Source organism: Uloborus diversus, chromosome 2, assembly GCF_026930045.1.
Source record: "Uloborus diversus isolate 005 chromosome 2, Udiv.v.3.1, whole genome shotgun sequence".
Lineage (NCBI taxonomy): Eukaryota > Metazoa > Arthropoda > Arachnida > Araneae > Uloboridae > Uloborus > Uloborus diversus.
Genome location: NC_072732.1, coordinates 16,473,038 through 16,500,852, shown reverse-complemented (window position 1 = coordinate 16,500,852; position 27,815 = coordinate 16,473,038). Strand labels below are relative to the sequence as shown.

At 35.1% G+C, this 27,815-nt stretch overlaps 1 protein-coding gene across 1 annotated transcript in view; it reads left to right on the top strand.

Annotated features, from left to right (window-relative positions):
* The first annotated feature begins 1,700 nt into the window (after positions 1 to 1,700).
* Positions 1,701 to 27,815, top strand: part of LOC129217830 (transcription cofactor vestigial-like protein 2) — a 90,629-nt gene continuing 64,514 nt past the window's right edge. The window contains exon 1 of the mRNA XM_054852175.1: positions 1,701 to 1,921. Coding sequence (XP_054708150.1) covers positions 1,784 to 1,921 — 138 coding nt within the window. The 5' untranslated portion in view covers positions 1,701 to 1,783. The remainder of the gene's footprint in view (positions 1,922 to 27,815) is intronic.

Genomic DNA, 27,815 nt, shown 5'->3' with positions numbered 1-27,815 from the left:
CCATTTATTAGCGTCATTCACTGTGATCACATTTCCTAGCCTTCATGGCACCCTAAAGCACCGTGTTTTCACCCCAGGGAGCCAAATAGCTTTCCTAATGCACCCGTAGTTTTGACAGTGTAGGGATGCCTCGTTTCCATTGTTTATCACTTCGTGACACAGTGATAAAATTTAATAATAAGAAAATGATCTCACTAAAGAAAATAAAAAAACTGAAAAAAGAATAAGGTTTGTTTGTAAAATATTTTTATGCAAAATTTTCCTTAAAAGAAAATTAATTCTAAGATATTCGAGCCAAAATGCCTCTCCTAAAATTTAATGCCTGCAATCGTGCAGAAGAGAGAAGGGTAAGTTCACCAGTTTTTGTGATAGCATCCTTTAACTGAAATATGACCTCCATGCTGAATCATCCCCATGTATGCAAGGGAGGGGGGAGGGGTAGGCGTACAACTCCAGATTTCTTAGTTACAGAGACCAGTAGCACATTACGAAAAATAGTGTACGCTTATAAGGACTGTATGACCAACCACGTAAACTTTATGCGAATGACCTAAGGAGAAATTTCTGAATTGCCATGATCCCTCTCCCCCTCAGATGAAAATTCTGGCTGTGCCAATGCACCCCTGAAAAGTATATTTAAGAGGTCACAGTGCCTCAAAAATGATCAAACGATCAAAAAATATTTTATTGCTTATTTCAAAACTAAAAACTATTCCAAACACAGGGAAAAAGTTTCATCGCTTTAGTTCAAATATTAAAAAAGTTATGAGTAGTTTTAGGTCATGCTTGCTATGTATTCTTATGCAAAAGAAAAACTTTAAATTGCTTTTTCTCAGTGATCGTTTTTTTTTTTTTTTTGTTTTTTTTTTCATGTCATTAGAATCCCTAAGGATTTTTTTCAATTAAAGATACAGCTTTAAAGTAACACTTTTTGCAGTTAGGATAATATATTTAACAAAACTGTGCATTGGATAAACATTTTATAAATTACTCAAATGTTTAGAGCATGTTAAACATTTAAAAATAAAATTTAAAAAAAAAACGATTTTTTACATAATTAATCACAGAAAATGTTCTAACACATATATAAACAAATGAATGCACAGATTTTTAGAGATGAATATTGTGATTGCTTAGCAAAAATCTTTTTTTTAAATAAGTGAAAAAACAAAAAAGCCTTAGGGATTTTAAAAAATTGAAATTTCCCTAAATTTTTTGAATTTTTAAAAATGTGGGCAATATTTTAAGATTTTGAAAATAAATTATTGGTTGCGAAATGAGTGTGTATGTTATGGTTTCAAAAAAAAAAAACACAATATTCATAAATTTTAAAAAAATGTTCAAAAGGTACTATGACCCCTTAACTGCAAAATAAAAATAAGACCTTTGGAATAGTTTCTAAAAACTTTCTTTTCCAACGAATAAAACTCGGGATAAGTATATTAGGCATTCATCTCCTTTCAGCAGGTGCGAGTCAAACGTCACCCCTCCCACATCCATTGTCAGTGCAGTCGCAACGCGGACATTTGGCGACTTGCCGCCCGATGTCGCGTGACGGGGGCTTGGCGACGAGCTACAAAAAAGGAGGCAGAGCTCTGGCAACCCCGGGGATACCGAGAGAGAGGAAAACCAAGATGACTTCCCTCGGCAGGAAAGCGAAAGTGAGCGCGTGAGAGAGAGAGGGCGAGTGCGAACCGGAGGATAGCTCAGCCGAGAGTTTCAGAGCCCCGAGTCTCTCTCCCGACCCGTGGATGCCTTTGGGCGGCAGGGAACCCCGGGCACCATGAGCTGCGCCGATGTCATGTACCAGCCTTACTCGCCGTATTTCCCGTACCACCAACGATCGCAGGTCGCGGTATCGTCCACGGGGGGCGTGGGACCCCTGACTCCAGTGCCGACACAGGTCTCCACAGACTATAGAGTAAGTGTTCTATGTTTCTCTCTGTCGGAATGCGGTTGAGTGTCGATTATCCGGACGCCGATGAACCGAATGTCCAATTAACCGGATTCACATTGCATGCCATTTGTTATATGCACTAATTCAATTGAACCACCTGGAGGAAGAGGGGTATACTGTCCAACCATGCACTAGCGCAGCCAGAAATACCTCTTGGATGGGTTTTTTTTTAAATCAAAAATACCTTCTGGGAGAGGGTTTTGATCAAAAATACCTTTTGAAGGGGATTTTTTGATCAAAATTACCTTCTGAAGGGGGTTTTTTGATCAAACCATCCTTTTCATATGCCTAAACTACTGCATTAGAATTGACATTTATGTTAAAAATAATGCCTATGGGGGATGTTTTCACCCCCAAAACTCACCCTTAGCTGCGCCACTGCAACCATGTATTGCATGGAATTTGTAAACGTCCAGATAAGACGAATCTATGTGAATAAGGGGGGAAAAGTAAAAATTTGATTCGCGTATTCCGCTCATTTGAGTGAGACTGCTTCTTCAAAAGCTGACATCGGTAAAAAAAAAAAAAAAAAAATAGATTCGTCCATTTCCGGCTGTAAAACGGATGTCTGTCTTTCCATACAATCCGTGGTCAGACAGTACTGCCGTGTGCAGGTAAACGGCAATATCTGCAGAAATGAGTTTTCGAGATATTTGAAGAAACGCGTTTCGGATTCAATGCAAACAATAGGGAAAGGTTGGAATAAGACGTCTTTTTCGCGCCTTTTTTCAGCGGAAACCAAATAAGCGAGCTTGTATAATAAATATAACTTACAATAGATGACAAAAATGGAACAAAAATGAAAGATTTGCAGTTACTGCCTTTTTACCTGCACACGGCGGTATAAGTGCCAGAATTAAAAATCTAGGATAACTGGTATCAACACAAAACGTTAGACTATAGAGTAACTAATCTTCGTTTTTCTGCAGAAGTACAGTAGAGTGACTATTATCTGGACAATGATGAACGGAACATCAAATTAACTGGATCGATATAGCGAGCTATTCTGCCGTATGCAGGTAAACGGCAGTATCTGCAGTAATGAATTTTCGAGATATTTGAAGAAACGCGTTTTGGATTCAATACTAACGATAGGGAAATGTTGGAATTAGACGTCTTTTTCGCGCCTTTTTTCAGCAGAAACCAAATAAGCGAGCTTTTACAGTAAAGATAACGTACAATAGATGACAAAAATGCAAAAAAATGAAAAATGAAAAATTTGCAGTTACTGCCCTTTACCTGCACACGGCAGTATAAGTGCCAAAATTAAAAATCTAGAGATAACTAGTACCAACACAAAACTTTACAGACTAGAGTAACTAATCTTCGTTTTTCTGCAGGAGTGACTATTATCTGGACAATGATGAACGTAATATCCATTTAACTGGGTCGATATAGCGAGCAATTTATGATTTATGCCACTGCAGCTGAACCATCAAGAGGCAATGGGGTGTTATTGCCAAAATTAAAAGTTTTAAAGATTGCTAGTACAAATGGCAAAAGAAACCCTTATATGTTCGGGGGCGAAATATGGTACTATTATCTCTAGAAGGTCCTGCTACTGTTTGACCATCGATTACATGGAAAGGCTGATATCCGTTTTATAGGCGGAAATGGACGTATCTATTAGTTTATAGGGGTGTTAGTTGATTTGCTACAGATGTGCACTTTTGCCTCTCTTATTATTTAGCCTTAGTTTTGGAAAAATGAAAATTTGCTCACAGCAACATTTTTTAAATCTGAAGTATATTCGATCTATATTCTCACGGCAAAAATTGATTTATTTTTTAACAACAAAGTTTTGAGCTTACCATTTTGCTTTTAAGTACCTGAACGAAATTAAAATATTTTCTTTTCTTTTTGTTGTTTCCATGGTAACTATTTTTGTTTTCCCTTATTTTATTTTAGAGAATGCAATAAATGATTAAGGCACTATAGTTACATTACGAAAAGCGTGTATCAAAAAATCTCATCGTTATTTTCCCTTCTCCCCTGCTAGATTAATTCAGATGGAATAGTCTTTACTTGGCAGATAGCCAAATTACTTACAATCCGCGGTCAAACAGTATATAGCATGGTTCGGGAAAAAAGATTTCAGTGAAGACTAATTAGAGTTTTAACTTTATACGCGTTTTACTCAAACTACAAAAAGTCCACTTGCAGCCCTTTGCCCCGTTTCACTGACTCTTTTACAGTACTAACCCTTTAAAAAGTGTGAAAAACATTGTCATACCCGATAAGTAAGTTTTCCTGCCGAAGTACAGTACAGCAACGATTATTCAGACTCTAATTAACCGAATGTGCGATTAACCGGATCGATATAACAACATTAGTAATATGCGCTACTGCAACTGTTCAATCCTTGCAATGGAAAAAGCGTGAAGAAACGGAACCTAAAAACATTGACTAGCCGTTTTTTAAAGTTTAATTTTCCGTAGAAGCACAGTAGGACACTGATGATCCAGCCACTGATATTAACCAGATCAGTGGCGCACACAAGGGGAGGGTTCAAGGGGGTGTGGACCCTTTCCATGAACCTTGAGTTTTTTTAATTTGCTAAAATCTTATGTAGCTAAAATAGTGCCAAGCCAAGATAACAATAATTTCAGATTTAATAAACTGTGAACATAAATTGTTCTAGAATGATGATTGTGCTTCGTTGCTTTTATTTTTGACTACGACAAAAATAAATACATTCATTCTTGTGCTTTCCGGTATTTTAATTAAGTATTTGTTACTCATAAATTCATTTTATCAACTAATGCTAAGTAATTAATCAAAAAAAAAAAAAATTTTTTTTAAATGTTTTTTGATGCCAACAATGGATACAATCAAAAGAGTATGTTTGGATGCGTGATATGAGAACGGTTGACCTTCGATCCTGCCCCCCCCCCCTTGAGAAATTTCTGTGTGCGCCACTGAACCGGATCGATATAACAAGTTATTTGTAATTGTGTGCTGTTACAATTGGTAGTCTCGAACATGGCAAAAGTGCTCATTGAAATATTGCTATAACCAGTGGCGCACACAGGAATTTTACAAGGGGTGGGTCCAAGGCCAAGAGCCTTATTCTCATATCATACCCCAATATGCCGTCAAACATATTGGCTTAATTTTATCGATTATCGGGAACGAAAAACAGTAAAAATAAATTATTGAAATTAAATTGGCATTTTAAAATGAAAATACTTAAATAAATAACCAGAGAGCAAACTACTGTATGCTTTTATTTTTCTCATATTTGAAAAATGGATTCAAGTTCATAGAATCTCATTTGAATCTGTAATTACAAAACTGAAAACATGGTTATTGCAGTGTATTCATTTATAATCACCATTCTGCTTCTTACAAACAATTCGTTATAGGAAAAATGCACAACATTTAAAAAAATATTTCAACATGAGGATTTTATTTTTTCACATATTGCAACTGAAAGTATTGTTACCTTTATTTGAAATTATTCTATGTACGAAATAAATAGAATCATAATCAATCGGGGGAAAAAATCAAGACCTATGGGAGGGGTCCGGACCCCATGGACCCCTCCCTTGTGTGCGCCACTGGCTATAACCATTTTTTAAAGTTGTCCAACTATCCGGCTATTTTGTTAACCGGATCTTAAGTTCAGACCGGTCGGATACTCGACGCTCTGCAGTGTCGTAGAAATTAAATCGCGAAGACCGGTTTATCAACACAAGCACGTGCACAACGGGAATGCCTATTCATGGGCTCCAATCTCTGACATCAGCTGAAAAAAGTATTTTTCATTCTGTGAAGCGAAAAAAAAAACTAAAAATAATTTTATTCAAATGAATGTACTTTTATGAATATTTTTTAATTGAGATTATTTATATCTTCTTATGCGTCGCTATTTGCTTTTAACTGCGAGCTCAATTCAGACAACCGGTTTATTTACATATGCAAGTGCTTTTTAGAGATACATACAAATGGGCTACCCGTGGTTTAAAAAAAATGTTCCTTCCCATTCTTCTAAAATTAAAAAAAAGAAAACTGAAATATATTTTTATTCCAAGGAATATATTTTACGATTTTTTTTTCCAGCGGTGACACTGAATGGATAATCTCCGTTTTGACATCTGGCTTTTCCTTGTCAACTGTAAGTTGACTTTCACGTGAACGATTTAGAAAATGATTTAGTAACGTATATTTATCTGCATCAGAATGATACTAATCCATTGACAATCCATGGTTTCATGGAGAAAAAGCAGAATCACATCCCACCTTCCCAGTTTTTATCCGATACAAAAGCAAAAGCTAACTAAAAATATTAATTCTGGTACATATATTTTATCAAAATTGAAAGTTTATATCGCAAATAATTACTTTCTGCTTTTACTTACGCTATTAATTTTTTAATCCGATTTCAGCGTAAATGATTCAGACGGACAGTTTAACAACGTGTGCCCACGCTTTGCAGCGATACGCATTTAAGAACTACCTGACACTGTAAAACGAAAAAACAATTTTGCATTTTGCAGCAAAAAGTTAAAAAATATTATCTATACTAATAATTTCGTTTTCACAACATAGATCTTAGATGAACTGAACGATTAACTTTTACGGTTTTACGATTGCTTGGTTTATTATTCAAATTTCCGAATATTTTAAAATTTTCTGATTTCAATTAATATTTGTGTGTATTTCTCTTCCTCATATTTTCTTATTGGTCATAAACTTTAAAATTTATGTTAAATTTCATTGGCACACTCAATTTCCAAGTCATTGACTAAAACTTAAATACATAAATTTCTCGTTGAGGATATTTAAATTAAACTTTTTTTTCAGCAATCACGATTGCTTATGGCTTTCATTTGAGTGTTTTGATGTCCTATGTTTCCCCCCCCCCCCCAGGCCTCCCTTTGCATCATCACCGTCGACCGGCTCCTCACGATGCTGCTCCAATAGCGAAAACCGTCTCCAGGTTGCGTCCATATCCTACACACACGCGCATACATACACAACTACACACACACGCACATTCACACGTATACACAAACGCATACACACACATACATACAGAATCCTACACATACACACAAACACACACACAACTACACACACACGCACATTCACACGTATACACAAACGCATACACACACACATACATACAGAATCCTACACATACACACAAACACACATACAACTACCCACACATTCATGGGTGCACACAGACACAAACACATATGCCTACACACATATACACATACCCCCTACAGACATACCCCCCACACACAAACACACACGCCTACATACACACACTCGTGATTGCGAAAAACATAATTTGAATTCAAGATGTTAAAATTCAAATTAATTTTAATTTTTAATTCTTGCTTTGAGAATTCGACAACAATATTCAAGCAATTTATCTCAAAATACTTTGCGCTCCACTAATATTTTTTGCAATTATACGTTGGTCTAGAATCTGCCACTAGTGAATATTCCAGCACCCGACCGTTTGATTTCCACTGGAATTGTAATTTGGTCAGTCTTAAATGTTGATTATGCACTGTATTCAAATTAGAAAGATTCTTAAGCTCGCAGCAAGTGGATTTTGGATGGTAGTTGGTGGTTATAGTAAGAGTTAGAGGCGCAGCGAAGGGGGGGGGGAGTGAAAACACTCCCCAGAGGCATTGTTTTTAGCGTAAATGCAAATTCTACTATAGTCAACTCTCGATAACCCGAAGTCCCAAGGGACCGGCTGAAACGTTTGAAATCTTCGAGATAAAAGAATATTCGAGTTAAGCTTCGAGTTATTGAGATCCGACTGTTCATTAGTTTTTGCATATGAAAGGACTGTTTTGATCAAAAATATCTTCTGAAAGTTGTTTTTTTTTTTGAACAAATCCCCTTCAGAAGGTATTGTTGATCAAAAAACACCCCTCTGGCTGCATTAGTGGTTAAAAAATGAAAATGACATTATTTTGAACTTGTGAATAAATTTTATTTATAGTTAAGGAGAGTTTGTTCTCTAAAACCTTTCAAAATAATAATCGTTTTTCAGATTTTATCTATTCAAAATATTCAGATCAGGAGCTTTCAAGCGATACCGAATTCATGTTTTTATTTAGACTAAAAATTACTCAATATAGATAAAAATGTGTCAGGAATGTATTAAAATTTACGTACAATTTTGCTTTCAGACGCGATTTTCTCAAAATGTCAATTTTAAAAACTCATGTTCATTTTTCTAGAAAACTACTTTACATATTACTTTAAAATTTTCACCACATTTTATTTAAATGCTCACAATTATACTGAAGTGACATTTTTGCTTTATGACTCAGACTTTTCCCTAAAACCAGTGGCGTACCCAGGGGGTGGGCTGATAGGGCTACAGCCCCCCCCCCCCGAAATTTTCAAAATTAATTATAAAAATTATAATAAAGAACAAGTTTTTTTTTATGATGTATTTTTGAAATCTTACATTCGTATTGATATCAGAAAAGCGATACATGAACTTTTCTTAGCTACAGTTCATAAGTATCCCCCCCAGCTCAAAGACTTTCGAGCTCAGCCCCCCCCCCCCCCCCGAACTGATTTGTCTGCGTACGCCGCTGCCTGAAACAGCTATTTTTATGGTCTAAAACAGTTTATTTTTTAAAGTTACTATTCGTTAAAATTTAATAATTATAAAACAAACAGAATTGCTTTAAAATTTCACTTCAATAGACTCGTAGATATCTCTGAAAATTATAAATTCCTATCATCAACAATCTAACATAACGCGAAAACAGGGTACCGACTAAGAATTAATTGAGATGTCCTTTAATGTAAAACTAAACTGGTTCCTCTAAAAAATGCATTGATTTATTCCGTACTTATTTAACGTGTGATTTTTATAATTGATGATGAGGGAAAAGCTGTTTCCGATTTTATTTTCATACGGAAGATATGGATCGTATGTAAAAGTCCATTCATTTGTTTTGACAGTATCTATAAAATACTCGAACTTCTCTTGCTCCATATTGAAGAAACGTGTCTGCGGCGAATAGGGTTAACAAATTGTACGATTAAACAAATTGTACAAAAAGAAAACCACTTAAACAGTAGTGCACAAAAGCAACTTTGAAGCTATAAAAACTTTTTTTAAAAAAATCAAAAAATAATTAATTAGAATTTTTACGTCTTGAATTCAAATTATGTTTTTCGCAATCACGAGTGTGTGTATGTAGGCGCGTGTGTTTGTGTGTGTGTGTGGGGGGGGGGGGGTATGTGTGTTTGTGTGTGGGGGTATGTGTATGTGGGTGTAGGCATGTGTGTTTGTGTGTGTGTGGGTAGTTGTGTGCATGTGTGTTTGTGTGTGGGGGGTATATGTATGTGTGTAGGCATGTGTGTTAGTGTCTGTGTGCAGTTGTGTATATGTGTTTGTGTGGGGGAGGGGTATGTGTATGTATGTGTATGTGTCTGTGTGCAGGCATGAGTGTGTGGGTAGTTATGTGTATGTGTTTGTGTGTGTATGTGTAGGTGTCTGTATGTATGCGTGTAAGTGTAAGATATGAACGCAACCTGGAGACGGTTTTCGCTAGAGGAGCAGCATCGGGAGGGGCCGGCCGACGGTGGTGCTGCAGAGGCAGGCGGGGGGGGGGGGGATAAAATCATATAGGACGCCAAAAACAATCAAGTGAGAACAGTAAGCATTGTGATTGCTCAAAAAGGGACTAAACGTATACCAAAATGGTGTTTGAGTGCGTTCAAGCACCAGTTTATGATTGAATGCACGATGCACATGTACTATTTACAGCTTTTGTACAGATGATTTTGTTTAAGAAACGGTTAAAATCTTTTTCCAAAATGTTAAAGAGAACCAGAAACCAAGTTATACAGTACTTTGAACGGTTGAGTTCACAATGACCAACTGGAAAATTAAAAGCTAGCTCAACATCTGACAAAACGTTTAAACTTTAGGTTTGTAAGCATTTCCTAATAATGAACAGCTGGTGTAAAAGCTTTATTTTCATTAACGTAATAAAAATAACTATTGCCTTTTAATTCTGAAAAAAAAAATGAACATACGATTCTTATCGTACATGAAAAATTGTTACCTACCGTCAAATGAAATTGGAGGTGTCTAAGATACAGGAAGTTTAAAATAATTGATGTGTAAGATCAAATTTAGAAAAAAATATAATATTTTTTTTTTGCATGAGAAATAATTGTCGGAACCCGGATCTAGCATGCGTCATTTCTATTCTCTCAGACTTCGAATTAATTTTAAATTCATATTTACATGCTAATTTAATGCATTAAAATACATCCTCTAATGCATGCGAAAATGTTGTGCAGGAACACGAAATTTTCTCAATTTGGAGCAGGGGGGAGGAGAAAAATAAGAGAAAAGGTAAAGATTAAGTAAATTTTATTTTAGCATTTTCTGTTCTGGCACTAAAAATAGAGGTTATTGTTTTCTAGTCAGCAGTTGTGATTTTTTTCTCTCTCCCCCCTTTTTTCCTTGTTTTTTTCCCCCTTTTTCCTCTTTTTTTACTCCTCTCCTCCTTTTTCCCCTTCTTTCCCCGTTTTCTTTTTTTTCTTTTTTTTTGGGGGGGGGGGGAGGGGCCGGCAGCATATCTGACAAGGGGTCCGCCTTTGCTCTCTGCGGCCCTGAACGTTCTCTGAATCATGTAGGGATTTTTTTAATATTATGGATACTTTTAAGGACTAGCATAGAGTGAAATTTAAAGTAAAGTTAGACTAGGGATTCGAATCTGCGTTTTAAAAGTTAAAGAACAAAATTTCGCTAACGCCATAGACCATGAGGATGCTTTGAGGGCAAAGAATAACGAACAAGTTAATTAAAAAAATGTTTTTATCGATCATTTGAATAAATGAAATTGATTTTGCCCTGGAAACCTTTTGTTGAAAGTCAGACTGCATTCAGTTTTAGTTGCTTGTTAGTGATTTCGTTGTTCTTTACGTTAATTTCGGTTTGTCAAAAAACATGTTTTTTGAAAATTATTTGCTTGCATTTTTGCAAATAACGTTTCGATTAGTGATAAAATTCATATAAGTGGATAGGAACAGCTTTTGTACCAGTTAATGCTTAGTAGAAGTCAATAATTCACAGCAGTTACCCATAAGTTCTCTACAGTTCGTGTTTTTGTGATTTGAACTGTTGTTATAACCGATACCAAATATAAAGCTACAGGGTAAAACTGAAAGCAATCTCGACCCTTTTCCATATTTTTGCCTTTTCCAATTAAATTCGTAGACATTATTTCTTCCAGTTATATTTTTCTTAATTGTACAAATTTATTTCGAGACTAAGTAAACGAGAATTTAGACTGACCGTTTTTTACTTCCTTTTACAAAAAAGGAAGTATCGTATTCGGGGAAAAAGTTTCACTCAAAAATCTGCCTTAATTTTCATTTTGCTCACCCCCGAATGAATGTTGAGTTCTTTTTTCAACCCGACCACACGTGCATATGTGCCTAGGAACGTACAGACACCCGAAATATCCATTTTGGCGATCCCTGTGTTAATTACAACGAGTTTTCTGGTGACGGCTGTATGTACGTATGTATGTGCGTATGTATGTCGCATAACTCAAGAACGGAATGTCCCAGAGAGTTGAAATTTGTTACTTAGACTCCTAGTGGGGTCTAGTTGTGCACCTCCCTTTTTGGTTGCATTCGGATGCTCTAAAGGGGGTCTTTTGCCCCTTGGGGGGGATCATTGTTAATTTCGATGTAAACTCAAGTGGTGTTATAATTTGGCGGACACTGGGCGATGTATCGCCAGTCTTTTAGTCCCCAAGTTTTGTTTGCCAACTTGGCGACAAATTTGGCATTTTTTTTTTTAAATCTGGTTTCAATTTGGCCACTGTTGGTGATATTTAGAGAGTAAACTATTGAATCACATTAAAACTGCCAATAATGAGAAAATGACATTAAATTGGAGTAAAAGGAAGTCATGTGATGCGCACATCAGCTCGTTTCATGAAAGTATTAAGACATCCAAGTATCACGTAACTACGAAGTTTTAGAGCGGAAAGTGTCACTTGAATTTTTAATGTTAAACTGCGTTTGAATGTCAAAATTTCTGTTATTCAGCAAAAATATACCGCGACTGACGGACAACTCCTTTTTTACTGCATACATGTATGGTTAAATTTTCCTTTATGCACATATATTGTAACGGATCCGGTGCGACTTCCAACTTTCTTGAAAGGACGACGCAGTTCTAGATTAAGAATACAGGAAATTTATTTACACTATGTACAGGGAAGATCGTCAACAACTGCTAAATTAATCATCAGCAATTAAGCAAATATCACACAACACCGTAAACTCAACGGTTACACACGCATTTACTTCCAAATACGAAGAACAACACAGCGAAATGCCTCGCAATAAACAGAGCTAATACACTCTCAGTACAAATTCTCAATCGAAACTAAACTTTTTATCATGCGTAACGCTTTTTATACACACCGAAAGAGAACTCTCCAATATTCCGCAAAATTCCAAATGCTTCTCGAAAATTGTAGACCGTTATTTTATTTCTTTTTATTCATTCACGAATCTTATCAATGAAAAATAGGGGGACCATATACTTCAGCCGAATGTATAGGGGCTGTATATTCATTACGGGAAACTATTTACAGGTTACGTTACTACAATAATTACTATTTACAGAATTTGTAACAATATTAAACAAAGTGCCTAACAAGTATTTTTTTCTGTTACAATAATTGTGTTGTAGAAAATTGAAAATGTCTATGCAAAGCCGACTCTAGTAGTTCTGCCACCCTAGACGATTGTTACAAATGCCGCCCTCCTATCACCCCATCCATTGAATAATAATAAAAATATAAAATAATATATTAATAAAATAAAAAATAGTAAAGTGCTTAATGTTAAAGTGAGTTTCTAGTTCAATTCCAAACTGAGTTCCGCATATCCAAGCACTGTTACACACTTTAAATCAGGGGCGCACCCAGGATTGTTTCCTGGGAGGAGCTAGAAGTTTCACGAGGAGCTCCAGTAAGTGAAGCCAAAAATGAGAAGCCTTCCCCTTGGGAATATTGCTAAATTGAAATTTCTAAATTCCGAAATTTATTTAAAAATTGTAATTTTATCCTATTGTGGTGGCATGAAAATGGGGGAGAAGGGTCAGGGTTCAGGGGCTCTGTTCAGAAATGTTTTGATATGTAAGTTTTAGAAACGCTAATGCAGATTATTTGCTAAGATATTAGGAGATAAATGGGTACTCTCGGGATATTGTTCAATCGCTTTGAGATTGAAGCCCAAAAAATATATTTTCCATCTATGTTTGGTGATTTTAAGGGGGTAGGATTTGAGAGGATTCTCCCCGAAAGATTTTCGTCATAGGTCTATAAACACAATTCTAAATGTTGTACCTAGGGCTAGAGGATGGAAGATTCGGGAGCTTTCCGGCTTAAAACAGATTTTACAGCTATCTTTTGGAGATGATACACAAAGGATGGAAATACGGAAGTTCCGTACTGGAAATACTTTGAAAAACTCACTTTAGGCTATTTTGTACCAGTTAGAGGAGCAGGAGAGGGTAAGTAACCCTCCCTAGGAAATTTTTCGAATTTAAAATCTATGAAAAAACTAAAATTATCTTTGGAGAAATTAGGATGGGAGTTGGGAATTGAGAGCTGTCTCCCGAAAAATTTCCAAAACTCAAGGCCGAAAAACGCGATTTCAGGCTCCCTATGGTCAAGGGGTTCGACTTCATGCTTCTGGGAGGGACTTAAGCTCCTTAGCTCCCTCCGTGGGTGCGCCACTGCTTTAAATTATCTTTTTTTGACACCAAAGTAGTGTATCTTCTAGCACTGAAACAAATATTGATATTTTCAAAAGACATTTAAATCCCGAACTTTGCCGGCTCTCAAATTAAGTTAAACTCTGTTTTGCATATCCATGCACTGGTATACACACTATTTTTTTTTTTTTCTTTTCAGCATTGAAGTAGTGAATCTTATGGCGCTGAAGCAAATATTTTACTTTAAAAAAAAGAAAAAAAAGTCTCAATTTCGACATTTTCCGTGCCTAAAATTTGCCACCCTAGGCGGCCACCTAAGTCACCTACCCCAGAAGCAGAGCTTGCATCTATGAATTAATGAAAATGTAAATCCGTGTTTTGGTTACAGAAAAATAAAGTTTAATTTTTTAAAGTTTCCAACATTTAAACTTGAAAAAAAAATTTTCAAAATAAAAGTTGATGATTAAAAAGAAGTGTTCCATGACTAATATACAAAGAAATTTAAACACTTAGAAAATCATCTTCATATCGTCGTCTCAGAACAATACTAAGGCATCTAATCCCAGAAATAACACTAAGATATCCTACTGTTGCTCTGAGGCAACAATATGCAATTAGTAAAGAACTGAAGAATTGTATTTGAGTTGGAGTCAAACCAGCGTGTATGTTGATTGGTGTTAACATAACCTCCATGCACATTTCTGGCACGTTGTTCCGAATCATCCTGTGCAGTGGCGCACAAAGAAATTTTGCAAGGGGAGGGTCCATAGTTAAAAGTCCCATTTTCATATCATACCCCAATATGTCGTCAAACATATTGACTTGATTTTATTGATTCTTGAGAACAAAAACAGTAAAAAAATAAATTATTGAATAAATAATTAGCACTAATTAATAAAAAAATTTTAATAACAGATACTTAAATGACCAGAAAGCAAACGAATTTATGCAATGTATTTACTTTCATCATTGCTCATAAATGAAAACAGATGCCCAGATTCAAGTATAAGAAGCTTCAAGTCTGAAGAACAAGAAAAATCTCATTTTAACCTGTAATTACAAAACTAAAAACATTATTATTACTCTGTTTTCATTTACAGTCACCCTTAGTCTGCCTCTATAGGTTTACAAAACATCGTAGAATAAAATTTAGTTTTCTAGTTCATTTTTCGATTTTATTTATAACTTTCTCAGTGTGTGATGGTGACATTGCTTGAATTCAGCAGTACAAGAACATATTAAACGTTCATTATACATAGTACTATTTAAGTATGTTTTTAGCCTTCTCAAAGTTGAGAAAGATCTCTCGCTTGTGCAATTCTTTACAAGAAATGTACACATTTTTTAAAAAATCTTTTAACAAGAGGATTTTTTCCCCTATTATTAGAACTGAAATTCTTGTTTTCTTTGTTTGGAAATATTTTGTGTATCAAGTACATAAAATCATAATCAGTTGAAATAAGAAAAATGCAAGAGCTATGGGAGGGGTCCGGACCCACTGGACCCCTCCCTTGTGTGCGCCACTGATCCTGTGTACTGATACTTAGATACACGTCCCGGCATCCCCTGCCCCTTCTTACAGCGGCCAAGTGCTGCAGCGCTAGAGATGAGACGGACTCAGCCCGGGTTCGAAGCGGGCTCGGGCTCTAGAACCGAAAATAGGTTTCGGGCTCCGGCGGGATCAAGCACAGATATTCAATGCCAATCTCCATACAAATTCAAAGCAAATAAACATTTTTCTACTGTGAGAAAATGAAAGGAACATTTAAATCAGTAAAATTAAAGTCAAATTCCCCCTCCCCCTCAAAAAAAAAAATTAATTTGAATTTTGACATCTTAAATTCAAATTATGCTTTTCGCAATCACGAGTGTGTGGTTGGGGGGGGGGATTTGTGTGTATGGGGTATGTGTGTGTAGGCATGTGTGTTTGTGTCTGTGTGCAGGCATGATAGTGTGGGTAGTTTTGTGTGTGTGGGTTTTTGTGTGTGTATATGTGTAAGTGTCTGTATGTATGTGTTTGTGTGTGTGTGTGTGTGTGTAGTTGTGTATGTATGCGCGTGTGTGTAGGACATGGATGTAACCTGGAGACGGCTTTCGCTATAGGAGCAGCGGCGTGAGGAGTCCGCCTGTCCACGGTGATGGTGCAGAGGGTGGCGTTGGGAAAAATCAAAGGACCTCAAAAACAGTCAAATGAAAGCAATAAGCAATCGTGATTGCTCAAAAAAAAATAAAAAATAAAAAAATAAAAATAATTAAAAAAAATTAATTAATTAATTAACGTTTATTTATAGTGCTTTTTTGCGATGACTACTGCAATATGTCATGCAGTAATGCATTACAAGTGGAGCATTTTAAGAAAATTTAGAAACTTCTCTCTGTTAATGAAGAAGATTTGACGTAACATTTTTCATTAACAGAGAGATCATGTCAGACTGTAGAAGGCTTGGTTTTTGATACAAGAAAGTTTCCTTCGGGCTCGGGTGGGTTCGGATTTCGGTCCGAGACAATATCACTCGGGCTCGGGCGGGCTCGGTTACAAATTTTCGCGCTCGGGCGGGCTCGGTTACAAATTTTCGGGCTCGGGCGGGCCCGGGCGCTCAAAAATGAGCTCGAACTCATCTCTAAGTGGCACCCAGTTTGAGAACCCTTGCTCTAAGTAATTTTCACAATGCATTTATTAATTGGATACATTGCTTTATTCTATCCCTTTCATCGCTCATCCCGCGATTTCCACAGGCAACGTAGAAGTAGCAAAATATAGATTCCTCCCGCAATTTCCACGTGCATAAAGTGCTTTTCAAACCATTTTCTGCTGTTCGATCGTTTATGTATCTGTAGTCTGCCGAATTTTAAATTGACCACTCGACCATTTAGCAAGCCACACATTCCTTCTAATACAATTGGAAAAAACAACAAAGCATAAAGTACATCTCCCACTGTTAAAAATTTTCCGGAAAATTTACGGTAATTGTTACCGGCATCCATGTTGCCAGTAACTATTACCGTAAAAATCAAATGTTACTGTAAAATTTTACGGTTTTCTCGGTAGGCCACAGCAACCAATTGGCGCTGGGATCGCTTATTTCTGCAATATAAATTACCCTAAAAATCAGCGATGCGTTAGTCCGCCATTTTACAGTAACAATTACCAGAAAATCTTCCTGAATTTTTAACAGTGCGATTGGTTTCAATTATAACATAATAAATATGCGGTTTCGGTTTAAAAAAAATGTAGTTAGAACTTTAATATTCCTTTCTAAATACTTGCTGTTCTAATCGCTTCATTTTGTTTTAATTCCACGTACAAAATTTTAAGTGTCTATTTTATGTCAGGTGCTTAAAATCTGATGCAGAAAACAAGAGAGAAGACAGAAAAGAAAAAAAAGGGCATGATGAGAAAGTGAGTGTTATTTATTCACGAGATCTTCATGACTGTCACGCGCTGCATAGCAAGATATGAACTTACAAGCTTTATTTAAGGCTGTTCCTTGCGCACTTGCTGCCATCCACCCCGAGCCGTGTTCGCAGCCGCATTCTTCGAATGTTGAGCGCGGATAGAATGTGTTCCGGCTGGCAGTTCGAATGCCATCTGATCACTCCCGGCACCCCCGCAACTCGTGACAGATTAAAATGGAAAACGAAATGCGACGAGAACGGAATGTAAATAAACGACATGAGAAGCATGGAGAGAAAAAAGAAAATAATAAAAGGCGGGAAAAAAGTTTGCTCGAAAAGAAAAAATATCGCTAACGCCGTTTTGTGGCGGTGCGAAAGGAATAGTTGTGACCGAGTTTTTCGAACTTCTAATAAACATGAAATGAAGAGAACAGATTTTTTTTTCTTCAGGAAAAGGCATGGAAAGATATTACTACATTGTAAAGAATTTCAACTGGATATAATTGAAATTTCCTTATGATCGCTAAGTACTTTTAAAAACCATATTGAAAAATGCGTAGAAAATCAAAAACCGGTGTTGAATAAATTAGCAAATGTTACCTTAATAAATGACAAGTCATTCGTACTTTTAAAAAACACGTACTTTACGTACTTCTAAAAAAAACATATTGAAAAATGCGTAGAAAATCGAAAACCGGAGTTGAATAAATTAGCAAACGTTACCTTAGATAAATTTTAACCAGAATTTTTACTCGAGTTAGAATATAAATAATGTAAAGGAGAGAGTAAAAGGGAGAAATTTTCAAAATAATGAATTTCGTACGTTGAATTATCTAAAACCAAAACAGCTCGCCAAAGTTGTGTAACTGAAAAATGTGCTCTTCACAAAATTTATTCACAAAAAAAAAAAAAAAAAAAAAACTTCGCTCGTGCGTTATAAGTAATACTTCTGAAATTAATAATTTTTTGATGAATATTTTGTTAGAGGGAGATTGCAGTTGAAACATCCAAATGGAGATCAGAACAAAGAATATAAATCTAGCTTACCATTTCTTTTTGAGTAAAGTACGTAACTAACAGCAGTAATTTGTGCTCATTTTGTTCTAAAATTCAAAAATTAAATTCTTCTCAGACAGCCACTCCAAAATGCACAGCTTTCGGCTCATAAATTATACTTTGAAAATATTCATCGCACCAAAAGAAGTATAACTTAAAAAAATCATCTTATTCACCATTTATGTCTCGAAGTAGTCGAATCCAAAGATTTTGAATCTCGAATTTTGAGATAGTGCGTTCCTACACTGTTAAAAATTACGTCCACCGTTGCACCAAAGAAAGGAGCAAATTTGCTGCAACCTATATTCAGTGCACGATTGAACCAAAACAGGGTGTTTTATATCACTCCCAAGTTTCGTGCGTAGTTGAACCATATTCGTCATTCCATCTTTCTCCAACCATAGGAGTTAATCTGAACCATGTATCGTGTTCTCCTTTTCCCCTATAACTGGAGCGGAGTAGAACCATAACTCACGTTTTCGTTCGTCGCATTCTTGGAGTGAAATTGAACCATAACTCGGGTTTTCGTTTCTTGCATTGCTGGGATGAAGTTGAACCATAAGTAGCGTTTTCCGACTTTCATTTGTTGGTATGTGGTTGAACCGCTAACAATATTCTGATTTCTTCATTTAGGTGTTAAATTTAGCCATTTGCTTTACTTGATTTATATTTTGTTTTCGTGGAAAATAAGTAATTTTGTGAGGATTTTAAAAAGTTCCCTTTTTTTCGATTTTCTTTAGAAAAGTTAATATTAGATGTACTCGAGAACCCTTTATAATATTTTCAGTCAAAATTTTATATTGTTCTCAAGAATAGAGTACTTAAAATTAGCATCTTTCATCGTCAAAATGACCACAGGTTTATCATACTCTTTAGTGTTATAACATTAACGCAAAAGGTAGAATTTGCTATGCAGGCAGATATTAAACAACTATTTATTTATTTTTTGTGATTTTTGCTAAAACCATTAACTGCATTAAAAAAATGAGCAATTGGAATAAATAAAGATAGATTAAAAAGATTTTTAACGTACGTATGTGACAATTCCTAATTAAAAACTTAATTTAAAAAAATATACATTATTTAAAATAAGAAATTATCCTTTTTATACATTTCTTGATATTTTAAGAGTTGCATAGCTGGGAGGGAAAAAAGAGAAAATATTGCTATTGCAATTACAGTAAAACCTGTGTAAGTTGACCACTTGCACTTTGATGATCAACTAGACAGGTTGTCAACTTATAGAGGGTAGTAAGGAATTTTTTTTCTTTTTTTTTTCTCATTTCTTGTCTCATGCATTCATTTTAACTAATTGGAATACTTTAAACTCACTTTCATTGTTTAACATTACTTTAAAACAATAAGAAAAAATGTTGTTTAAATATTTTTAGAGATTATTTACCAGAATGACTCGTAAAGTATCATACAAATTTAAAATTTCTGTGAATCAATCAAAAAAAAAAAAAAAAGTGTCGTTACTGATGAAAAACAACTTACTTGATATTAACAATTCCTAAAAATTCATAAGTCGAAAGTTACTCAAATTCTTCATTTGATTTTTTCTTGAACATTTGTAACCATGGTAATAATCTACTTTTCAACAAAATAACTCCTTATTGAAGTTTGGCGCATTTTCTGGGACATAACATCAGGCCAATGTTTTTCGATGGAAACATAAATATTCATAGGATTTTCTAAAATGTCTGGTTATTTATTTGAGGCATAACTGATGAAACCTCTAGTACAATTTAATGCTTTTGCCTGTTGGTCAACTTACAAAGGGTTTTTTTTAGGGATGCACCAGATAGTGATTTTGCCGGATACCGGATATCAGATGCCCCCTTACCTGCCGGATTCGGATACCCGACGGATATCTCTCACATTTTTACCGGATAACTGCCCGATATCCTGCAAAAAACTGTCGGATATCCGGATCCGGAGTGGTTTGACGGATTGGATACCTCATAGTTCCGGATAGTTAAAAAATCAGCCGGATACCGGATATCCGGTGCATCCCTAGTTTTTTACATTTCTCCAAACCAAAGCTGGTGTATATTAGTGGTCAAGATAGAGAGGTTTTCCTTCATTATATAAGATAGGACTAATTCCGTTCCTGACAAAAGCGGTCAACTTAGACAAGTGGTCAACTTTACAGGTTTTACTGTATTCCTAATTGACATTCATTTTTTATCTTTATATTTTTTTCCTTAACATCAATCTAATTGTAATCTAAAAAAAAGTTAACTACATTTCGAACCATTTTGACAATCAAAATGCATTAATAAAGTAAAAAAGAAATTAATACCAATAAGGTACTACAGTTCTTAAAATAGGTTACGATTTATTGTTCTCAAAGGTTTTATAATTTCTGACTCTAATTGTAATCTAAAAAAAAGTTAACTACATTTCGAACCATTTTGACAATCAAAATGCATTAATAAAGTAAAAAGAAATTAATACCAATAAGGTACTACAGTTCTTAAAATAGGTTACGATTTATTGTTCTCAAAGGTTTTATAATTTCTGACTTAAGGAGCCAAAATTTTTAACTGATATGCTGTTTTTAGAAGATGCCTAATTTTTATTATGTTAAAATTTCCAGTCAGTTATTAGTTGAGATACTATGCATACAGTGGCAAGAACATAAAATATTGATAATTACAGAACTCTGCTACTTATTTTCCTTTAGGAATGCAGGATATTGATTTTTACAGGATATCCAGCACTAGATGTTTTTATGGGGGCGTACATTTATTTTTCACTTTACGCCATCACACAGCAGTAAATTATAACTTATCTGACGTCATAAAAACCTTCTATATGTTTCGAAATATAATTTACAACAGCTGTCTCTTTCAATTATTTATATTAATAGTGTTGCATTAAAAGTAATTTACATAATAAAATATTCTGCTTTTTTGAAAAACAATTTATTAGTTGTCTTATCCCCTAACAAAAGAAAAATTGCAAGACTTGCTTCAAAGGAAAAAAGTTCTTAATTTACTCCTTACTGTAGTTAGCTTTAAAAAATAGCAAGATTAGCATAGTTCTACCAATAAATTGCATTTTTCATCAAATTTGATAAATCTTTTTAATTCACATAAAGCATGTTTAAATAATGTCTAAATTCCAATAGTGAATTTTCCAGCTTCTGTCTTTGGTATCAGTTGGTTCTCTGTTTAACGACTTTCAAGGGACCACAAAAAATTGTCCTTAAAGAGAATGCTTTTAACACTACAGTGGAAAATCTGGGAAGGTGAAAAGCGGTTGTTGAATAGAGAAAGTCGTTAAATAGAGTGTCGTTAAACAGAGAGCCAACTGTACTTTTCTTTTTCATCCAGAAAATTACCAGTAGTTGGATGATCCATACTTTTTTTCCTATTAGTATTGTTTGTTTTAGTTTTTAATTAAGAATTATTTTTTAATTAATAAAAAATTTTCAGTAATGTTTATGAGGTACATCAAGAAAAAAATATCTAATTTCAAACTCTACTTATTCTTTTTCCTGAATTATTGTATTAGGGGCCGTCAAATGAAACCCAATCAGTGTGTCTAACTTTGCAAAACACGTAAGGGGATCCATGTAGCTGCATGTGTGGTGATTCCGTGTATTGGTAGAGAGACTGATGCAAGCACAAAGTTTGACTTTACATAGCGACAGTGTGGCTGTACGACTAAGAGAAGGTTGACACTCAACTTTTCGTCCACAACAGAACAGGTGAGTTCGCAGGGACATTCAACTGAAACCCGGTCAATGCGTCTAACTTGAGCATTAGATGTAAGGGGCAACGTCTACTGCAAAGTCTTATGTCTAATGCAAAGTTAGACACACTGACCGTGTTTGAGTTGAATTTTCCTGTGAACTTGCCTGTTCTGTTGTGAACGATAAGTTAAATGACAACCTTCCCTTCCTCATGTAGACATAGTCACTATGTAAAGTCAAACTTTGTACTTGCATCAGTCTCTCTACCTATACATGGGGTCACCACACACACAGCTACATGGAGCCATAAACGTCTATGCAAAGTTGGACACACTGACCAGGTTTCAATTGAACATCCTAATACAATAACACAATTAAAGTTGTCTTTCATTAAATTTTTCATTCATCAAAAAATTTTCATAGCGTGCATGTTAGTACAATACAAATTCAAACCAATAAAATGTAACCGAGTTACGACAAAGAGTATATAAAATGCTGAAAAAATGAGTTGAAATTGAGTTTGATACACACGAAACTCCTCAAACATAAATTGGAAAAACAAAATTTTACTAATTTAACCAGTAAAAAAAAATTTAACTATTAATCAGCAAAAAGTTATTGGAATTTCATTTCACTGGTTAATGGTAAAATAATCCTAGTAAAAAATATCTATCTTGCAATTTTTTTTTCATTTAACATGCATGTCATGTCAATTTTATCCAACTGCAACGAATTCTAAGGGTGGAACATTTCAACCAATACAAATTCAAATCAATAAAATGTAACACAGTTATGACAAAGTCTGTATGAAATGCTGATACAAAATTTATTGAAATTGAGTTCGATATACAAAAAACTTTTCAAACATTAATTGAAAAAACAAAATTTTACTAATTTTACCAGTCGATAAAAATTTACCTATTAAACAGCACCCTATATGGGCGCCCATGGTGAGGCTTACGGGAACTCTTCTCTGTCCTATTCATAAGTTTCGAGGTGGTTAAAGACCTCTAAAGAGGGCGGAGGGTTCAAAATGAACAACGCTCTAGGCGACTGTCAACCGGCCAAATTTTGATCAGATACTCGGCCAATACCGAGTAGTTGCAAAAAATTGAATATTGTCCAAGACAGATATTAAAATTTATAAAAAAGTGCAAGCATATTAAATATTCTGCAATCATTTTACAAGTCAGTTTTAAATTTTGAGAATAATGAAGTTTTTAATGCTTTAATGGAATAAATCTTTATTTTAATGTCCCCAAAGTTAATAAAACTTATTTATTAAAAATTGTGCAAAAAAGGTGAGTATAGAAAATATGAAATTTTTGCATAAAAAATAGATTTTTTCTACAAACAAAAATTAGTGATAAGAAATATAAAAATTCCTTTGCTTAAAAAAAAGGGAAATAAAACAACATTAAAAGCATAGTGCAGGAACATTGCAGACACGTGTTTTGGCGTTACAGGAAATTCCTTTTTCAATGCACAAAATGTGAGCTTGTAGATTTAAAGGCATCCGACAAAAGTAGGATTTTTTTGTCGAATGTCTTAACATTTGTTAGCTCACATTTTATGGATCGATAAAGACGTTCCTTCTAACGCAGAAACACATGTGTGCAGTGTTCCTGCACATTTGCTTTTTAAAATTATTTATGTTTGGCGGACTAGAACTAAAATAGATTGGTATAGTTTGTCTTAATTCCAACTTGATCAATCATACCTTTTATTTATTTATTTTTAATTTTAAAAATAATTTTTTTGTAAAATTTTTGACGTAAACAAAATTTTTTTAAATAATGCGAAATTAAATTTCAGCAGGAATTTAGTTTTAAAAACTTTTATATGGACAAAGAGGTCTATACTACTATTCCAATAAGTTCAAAATTGATCACGTGTGTGTCAGTGGTTCTTCTTAAAACATAATTGGTACTTGTTAACTCGGCCGAGTAGTGAAAGGCCGAGTACTCGGTACTCGGCCAAAGTGCTACTCGGTACGTCTCTAGTTTCAAAATTTGTGAAATGATCTATATAACGCAAAAACCTGTATAACGCAAAAGCTCTGGTCCCAAAGTGTGTGTTATAACGGTCTTCTACTGTAAATCACGGTCGGCCATGTTTATTTACTTACCGGGGCGCAGCGCTAAGTACGAAGTTACAATTCTTAGTTTTGTATTATTTTGATGCAGTTAATGCTGCTCATGATTACTTTTGGTTTTCACATTTAAAATAAAGGGTGTCCCAAAATTAACGCAAGATTTGAATTTGCTACAATTTTTGCTGTGAATTGTTGGCAGCCATGGAAAAAGAACAATTTGACAGCTGGGCGTTTAGGGTTAGTAAGAATGGAGTGTTATGCTATTATACAGCCAGCGAAACAATTCAATCACTGCATGAGGAGTTTCTTGTTCGTGTACTCTCTCGTTTCGGTGATATGAATTATACCCTAGATCGTGTGATTTTACATCATTAGATTTCTCCCTATGGGGTTATTTGAAGTCAAACGTCTATGTCAGCAATCCCACAACCACCTGCACATTACCTAATTGCGATATCGAGCGCCAATAACAGTAAACTGCTTGACCCGCCCAAACTTTCATTATTTTTCAAACAATTGTTCGGTAATGAAAACGCATTACAGAATCGAAAACGCTCCATTTGTAATAACCCTAGACCCTCAGCTGCCAAATTGTTCTTTTTTCAAGATTGCCCACAATTTATTGCAAAAATGGCGGCAAATTCAAATCTTGCGTTAATTTTGGGACACCCTTTATAACAAATATGCAAATAATGTAGACTATAAAATTTTTGCATACCCATGGTAATATCGACTTAAATAATGCATTTTGAGGTTCGCGTAGGCTTAGCTGTATTATATTTAGAGCTTATAGTAAATGTTCCAATTTGTGAACTAATGGTTTTAAAAGAGGTTTTTGATGATCAACTTAAGTACATGAAATACAACTTGTTCGATATTCCATGTTTACTTTTAATGAAGATTGAGGGTTTTTGGTTTGAAAATAAGTTTTAATCTGAACTTATCTTGCGGCTAGGTTCGAGTAGATTAGAATGCTACTTTGCGACATGCCTACGTCACAACCGATCACGTGAGCGAGAATCTCGATCTCGCAAGCTGACGAGCTTGGAATGACTGCCCAGATCACTGGGTGCCGCAGGAGGAGGTGAGAGGCGTGGCAAAGTGTCCATAGTAATAATAATATGTACATAAAACTAGAGTAGGATGCCTTGAGAAAATTCTAATTCTTCAAAAGGTGCTGCAAATCGTTAAAGTTTGGGAATGCTGCGTTAGAAGGCACCAGGCGATGGCGTGGTGTTCAGAAGGAGTCAGGGGTTCCGAAACCCTTACTCAAGAAAAGAACGCGTCTTGGGAAAGCGAAGTTATTTTAACAAAAAGAAAAGCAAATAATGTTGGGGGGAAAATTCTATTCTTTCAAAAAGAAATCTTTAAATTAAAAATATTTCACAGATGCAGTTTATTGCTTTGCAACTTAAGTTCCCCTCTCTTTCTTTCCACCCCCCCCCCCCTCTTTTTCCCTAGTCAGTCTGAAAAGAACGGTCTTCAAAATTTTTCTCTCCTTAACTCTCGTCCCCTGCAAGAAATTGAAAATAAGTTTTAGTAGTTCGATTGGAGTAATAATGGAAATTGATGTCCTAAAAATGCATTTATTCAGGCGCTTTTCGACCATCAATTTCCAAACATTTCTGGAGGAAGGTCCCTGGATTAACATCCTTTCACTAAGGTAACGACCCTTTATTTTTAAATAATTTAAAAAAAGCAAAAGTAATTGGTCATATTTACATACAATTTCCTACCCAAACCAATAAATCAAATTTATTTTACAATTCCAATACAAGAATTACCCCAAACTAAACAACCAATTGTAAAATAAACACTGATTTTAAATATTATGCGACAAAGTATTTTAATGCCTAACTAATTATATACAAACTCTTAATTTTTATTCACCATTTGAAGTCTGTGCCTCCTATAAACTACTAGCTAACCTAACTGACAACCTTTCATGTTAGTCAAATTAGTGTTTAGCTCAGGATTACCCTGGGGTAAACCCTCAGGGTTAACCCTGAGTTAAACACTAATTTGACTAACACGAAATTAATCTTTGAAACCAAACCTAGTGAGTTACAATAGGTAGTAGTTTATAGGATTTTAATTTTGAAAAACTTTGGAGGAAAATCCCTAACCTCTAATTACTTCGAAAAATCTCCAAAGATAACCTGAAATTGAGTTTTATCTTTCAGGAGAGGATTCTCTCTTCCTTTTCAAAAATTACCTAATGTTGTGGAAAAATCAGAATTGCTTTTGAAAAGAACATTAAAATAAAAAATTTCAAAAGTTGCTGACTATTCATTAGGTAATCATGCTAACGTTATCAAAACCGCTAACGTTTCCAAATATGGTCCGCAATCACGTTTTTCACAACTTCAATTATGAAAAAAATTTGGACGACGCTCCGACTGCTCTCGTATGAAATCTGAAAATGAAAAACCTACAATTTTGAAAAGTGGAGAGGGTTTAAATCCCACAACCTAGTATCACTGAATATCTCTTAAAAAACTTCGACTTCGTTTTTTAAGACTTCAATTTCAAATTTGTTTTTGGGCCGAAAACCAAACCGCACTATCCATAACATCATCAAAGTTAGTCCGAAACTGCGTTTATTAAACTTCAATTTCGAAAAATTGAACAGAGGGGTGATGGATTTCTCTTTCTCTCTTTTTTTTTTTTAAAGAATTGAATTGGGCAAGCAATTTAAAGAAGTCTCGTTCCTTTCATTACCCTAGTGTCAACAAATAGTTCATAATAGCATTTTCAAAATTTTAATTTCTAAAAATTTTCGCAGAAAGCCCCCGAATTTTCCCTCACCGTAGCATTACCAGAATCTGTCTAAACCTGCGTTCTTTGCACTACAATATTTTGGACTAATTCCCCCCCCCCCGCCCCCAAGCAAGAGTTTTTTAATAGTGCACTCCTTTTTTTTTTTGGTTGCGCCACTGGGTGACAGTGTGAAGTCCTTGCCCCACCTTGAAAAGAATGAAAAGATCATGGCATTGTTGCTCCCCCCCCCCCCCAAGAAAAATGGAAATTGCAAAAAGGGGAAAGGGGGAGGAGGAGCTGATCTTGGTTTTGGGCCCCCTCTAAAATAAAAACATATATACGCCACCGATTCTAATAGCTCAGTATGCCGATGATACATGTTTCATCTCAAAAAATTATGGCCAATCGTTTGCCGCCCAATTAGGACTCTAAAAACAGACGTTCAAAATCAACAAATGGTTCAATAGATGGAGAATACAGATTAATGCTAGCAAAACTACCGTCATCTTTTCGCTAGAAGAGTCCCCCTTCGCTCCCCACCCAAGCTCAGCTTAAAACTTATTTTCAAACCAAAAACCCTCAATCTTCATTAAAAGTAAACATGGAATATTGAACAAGTTGTATTTCATGTACTTAAGTTGATCATCAAAAACCTCTTTTAAAATCATTAGTTCACAAATTGGAACATTTACTATAAGCTCTAAATATATCTCTAAATATACAGCTAAGCCTACGCGAACTTCAAAATGCATTATTTAAGTCGATATTACCATGGGTATGCAAAAATTTTATAGTCTAAATTATTTGCGTTTCTTATATTTTAAATGTGAAAACTAAAAGTAATCATGAGCAGCATTAACTGCATCAAAATAATACAAAACTAAGGATTGTAACTTCGTACTTACCGCTGCGCCCCGGAAGGTAAATAAACATGGCCGACAGTGAGTAACTTCATTTCACTTCGTTGGTTGAACAGAAGCTCTGATTGGCTGACGATGAAAGCACCTAATTTTGGTGCTTTATGTTTTGATTCGAACCTAAACGTGACACGCGGTGGTTGATGTGATCACAGTTGAACCAAACTATGGTTACATCAACA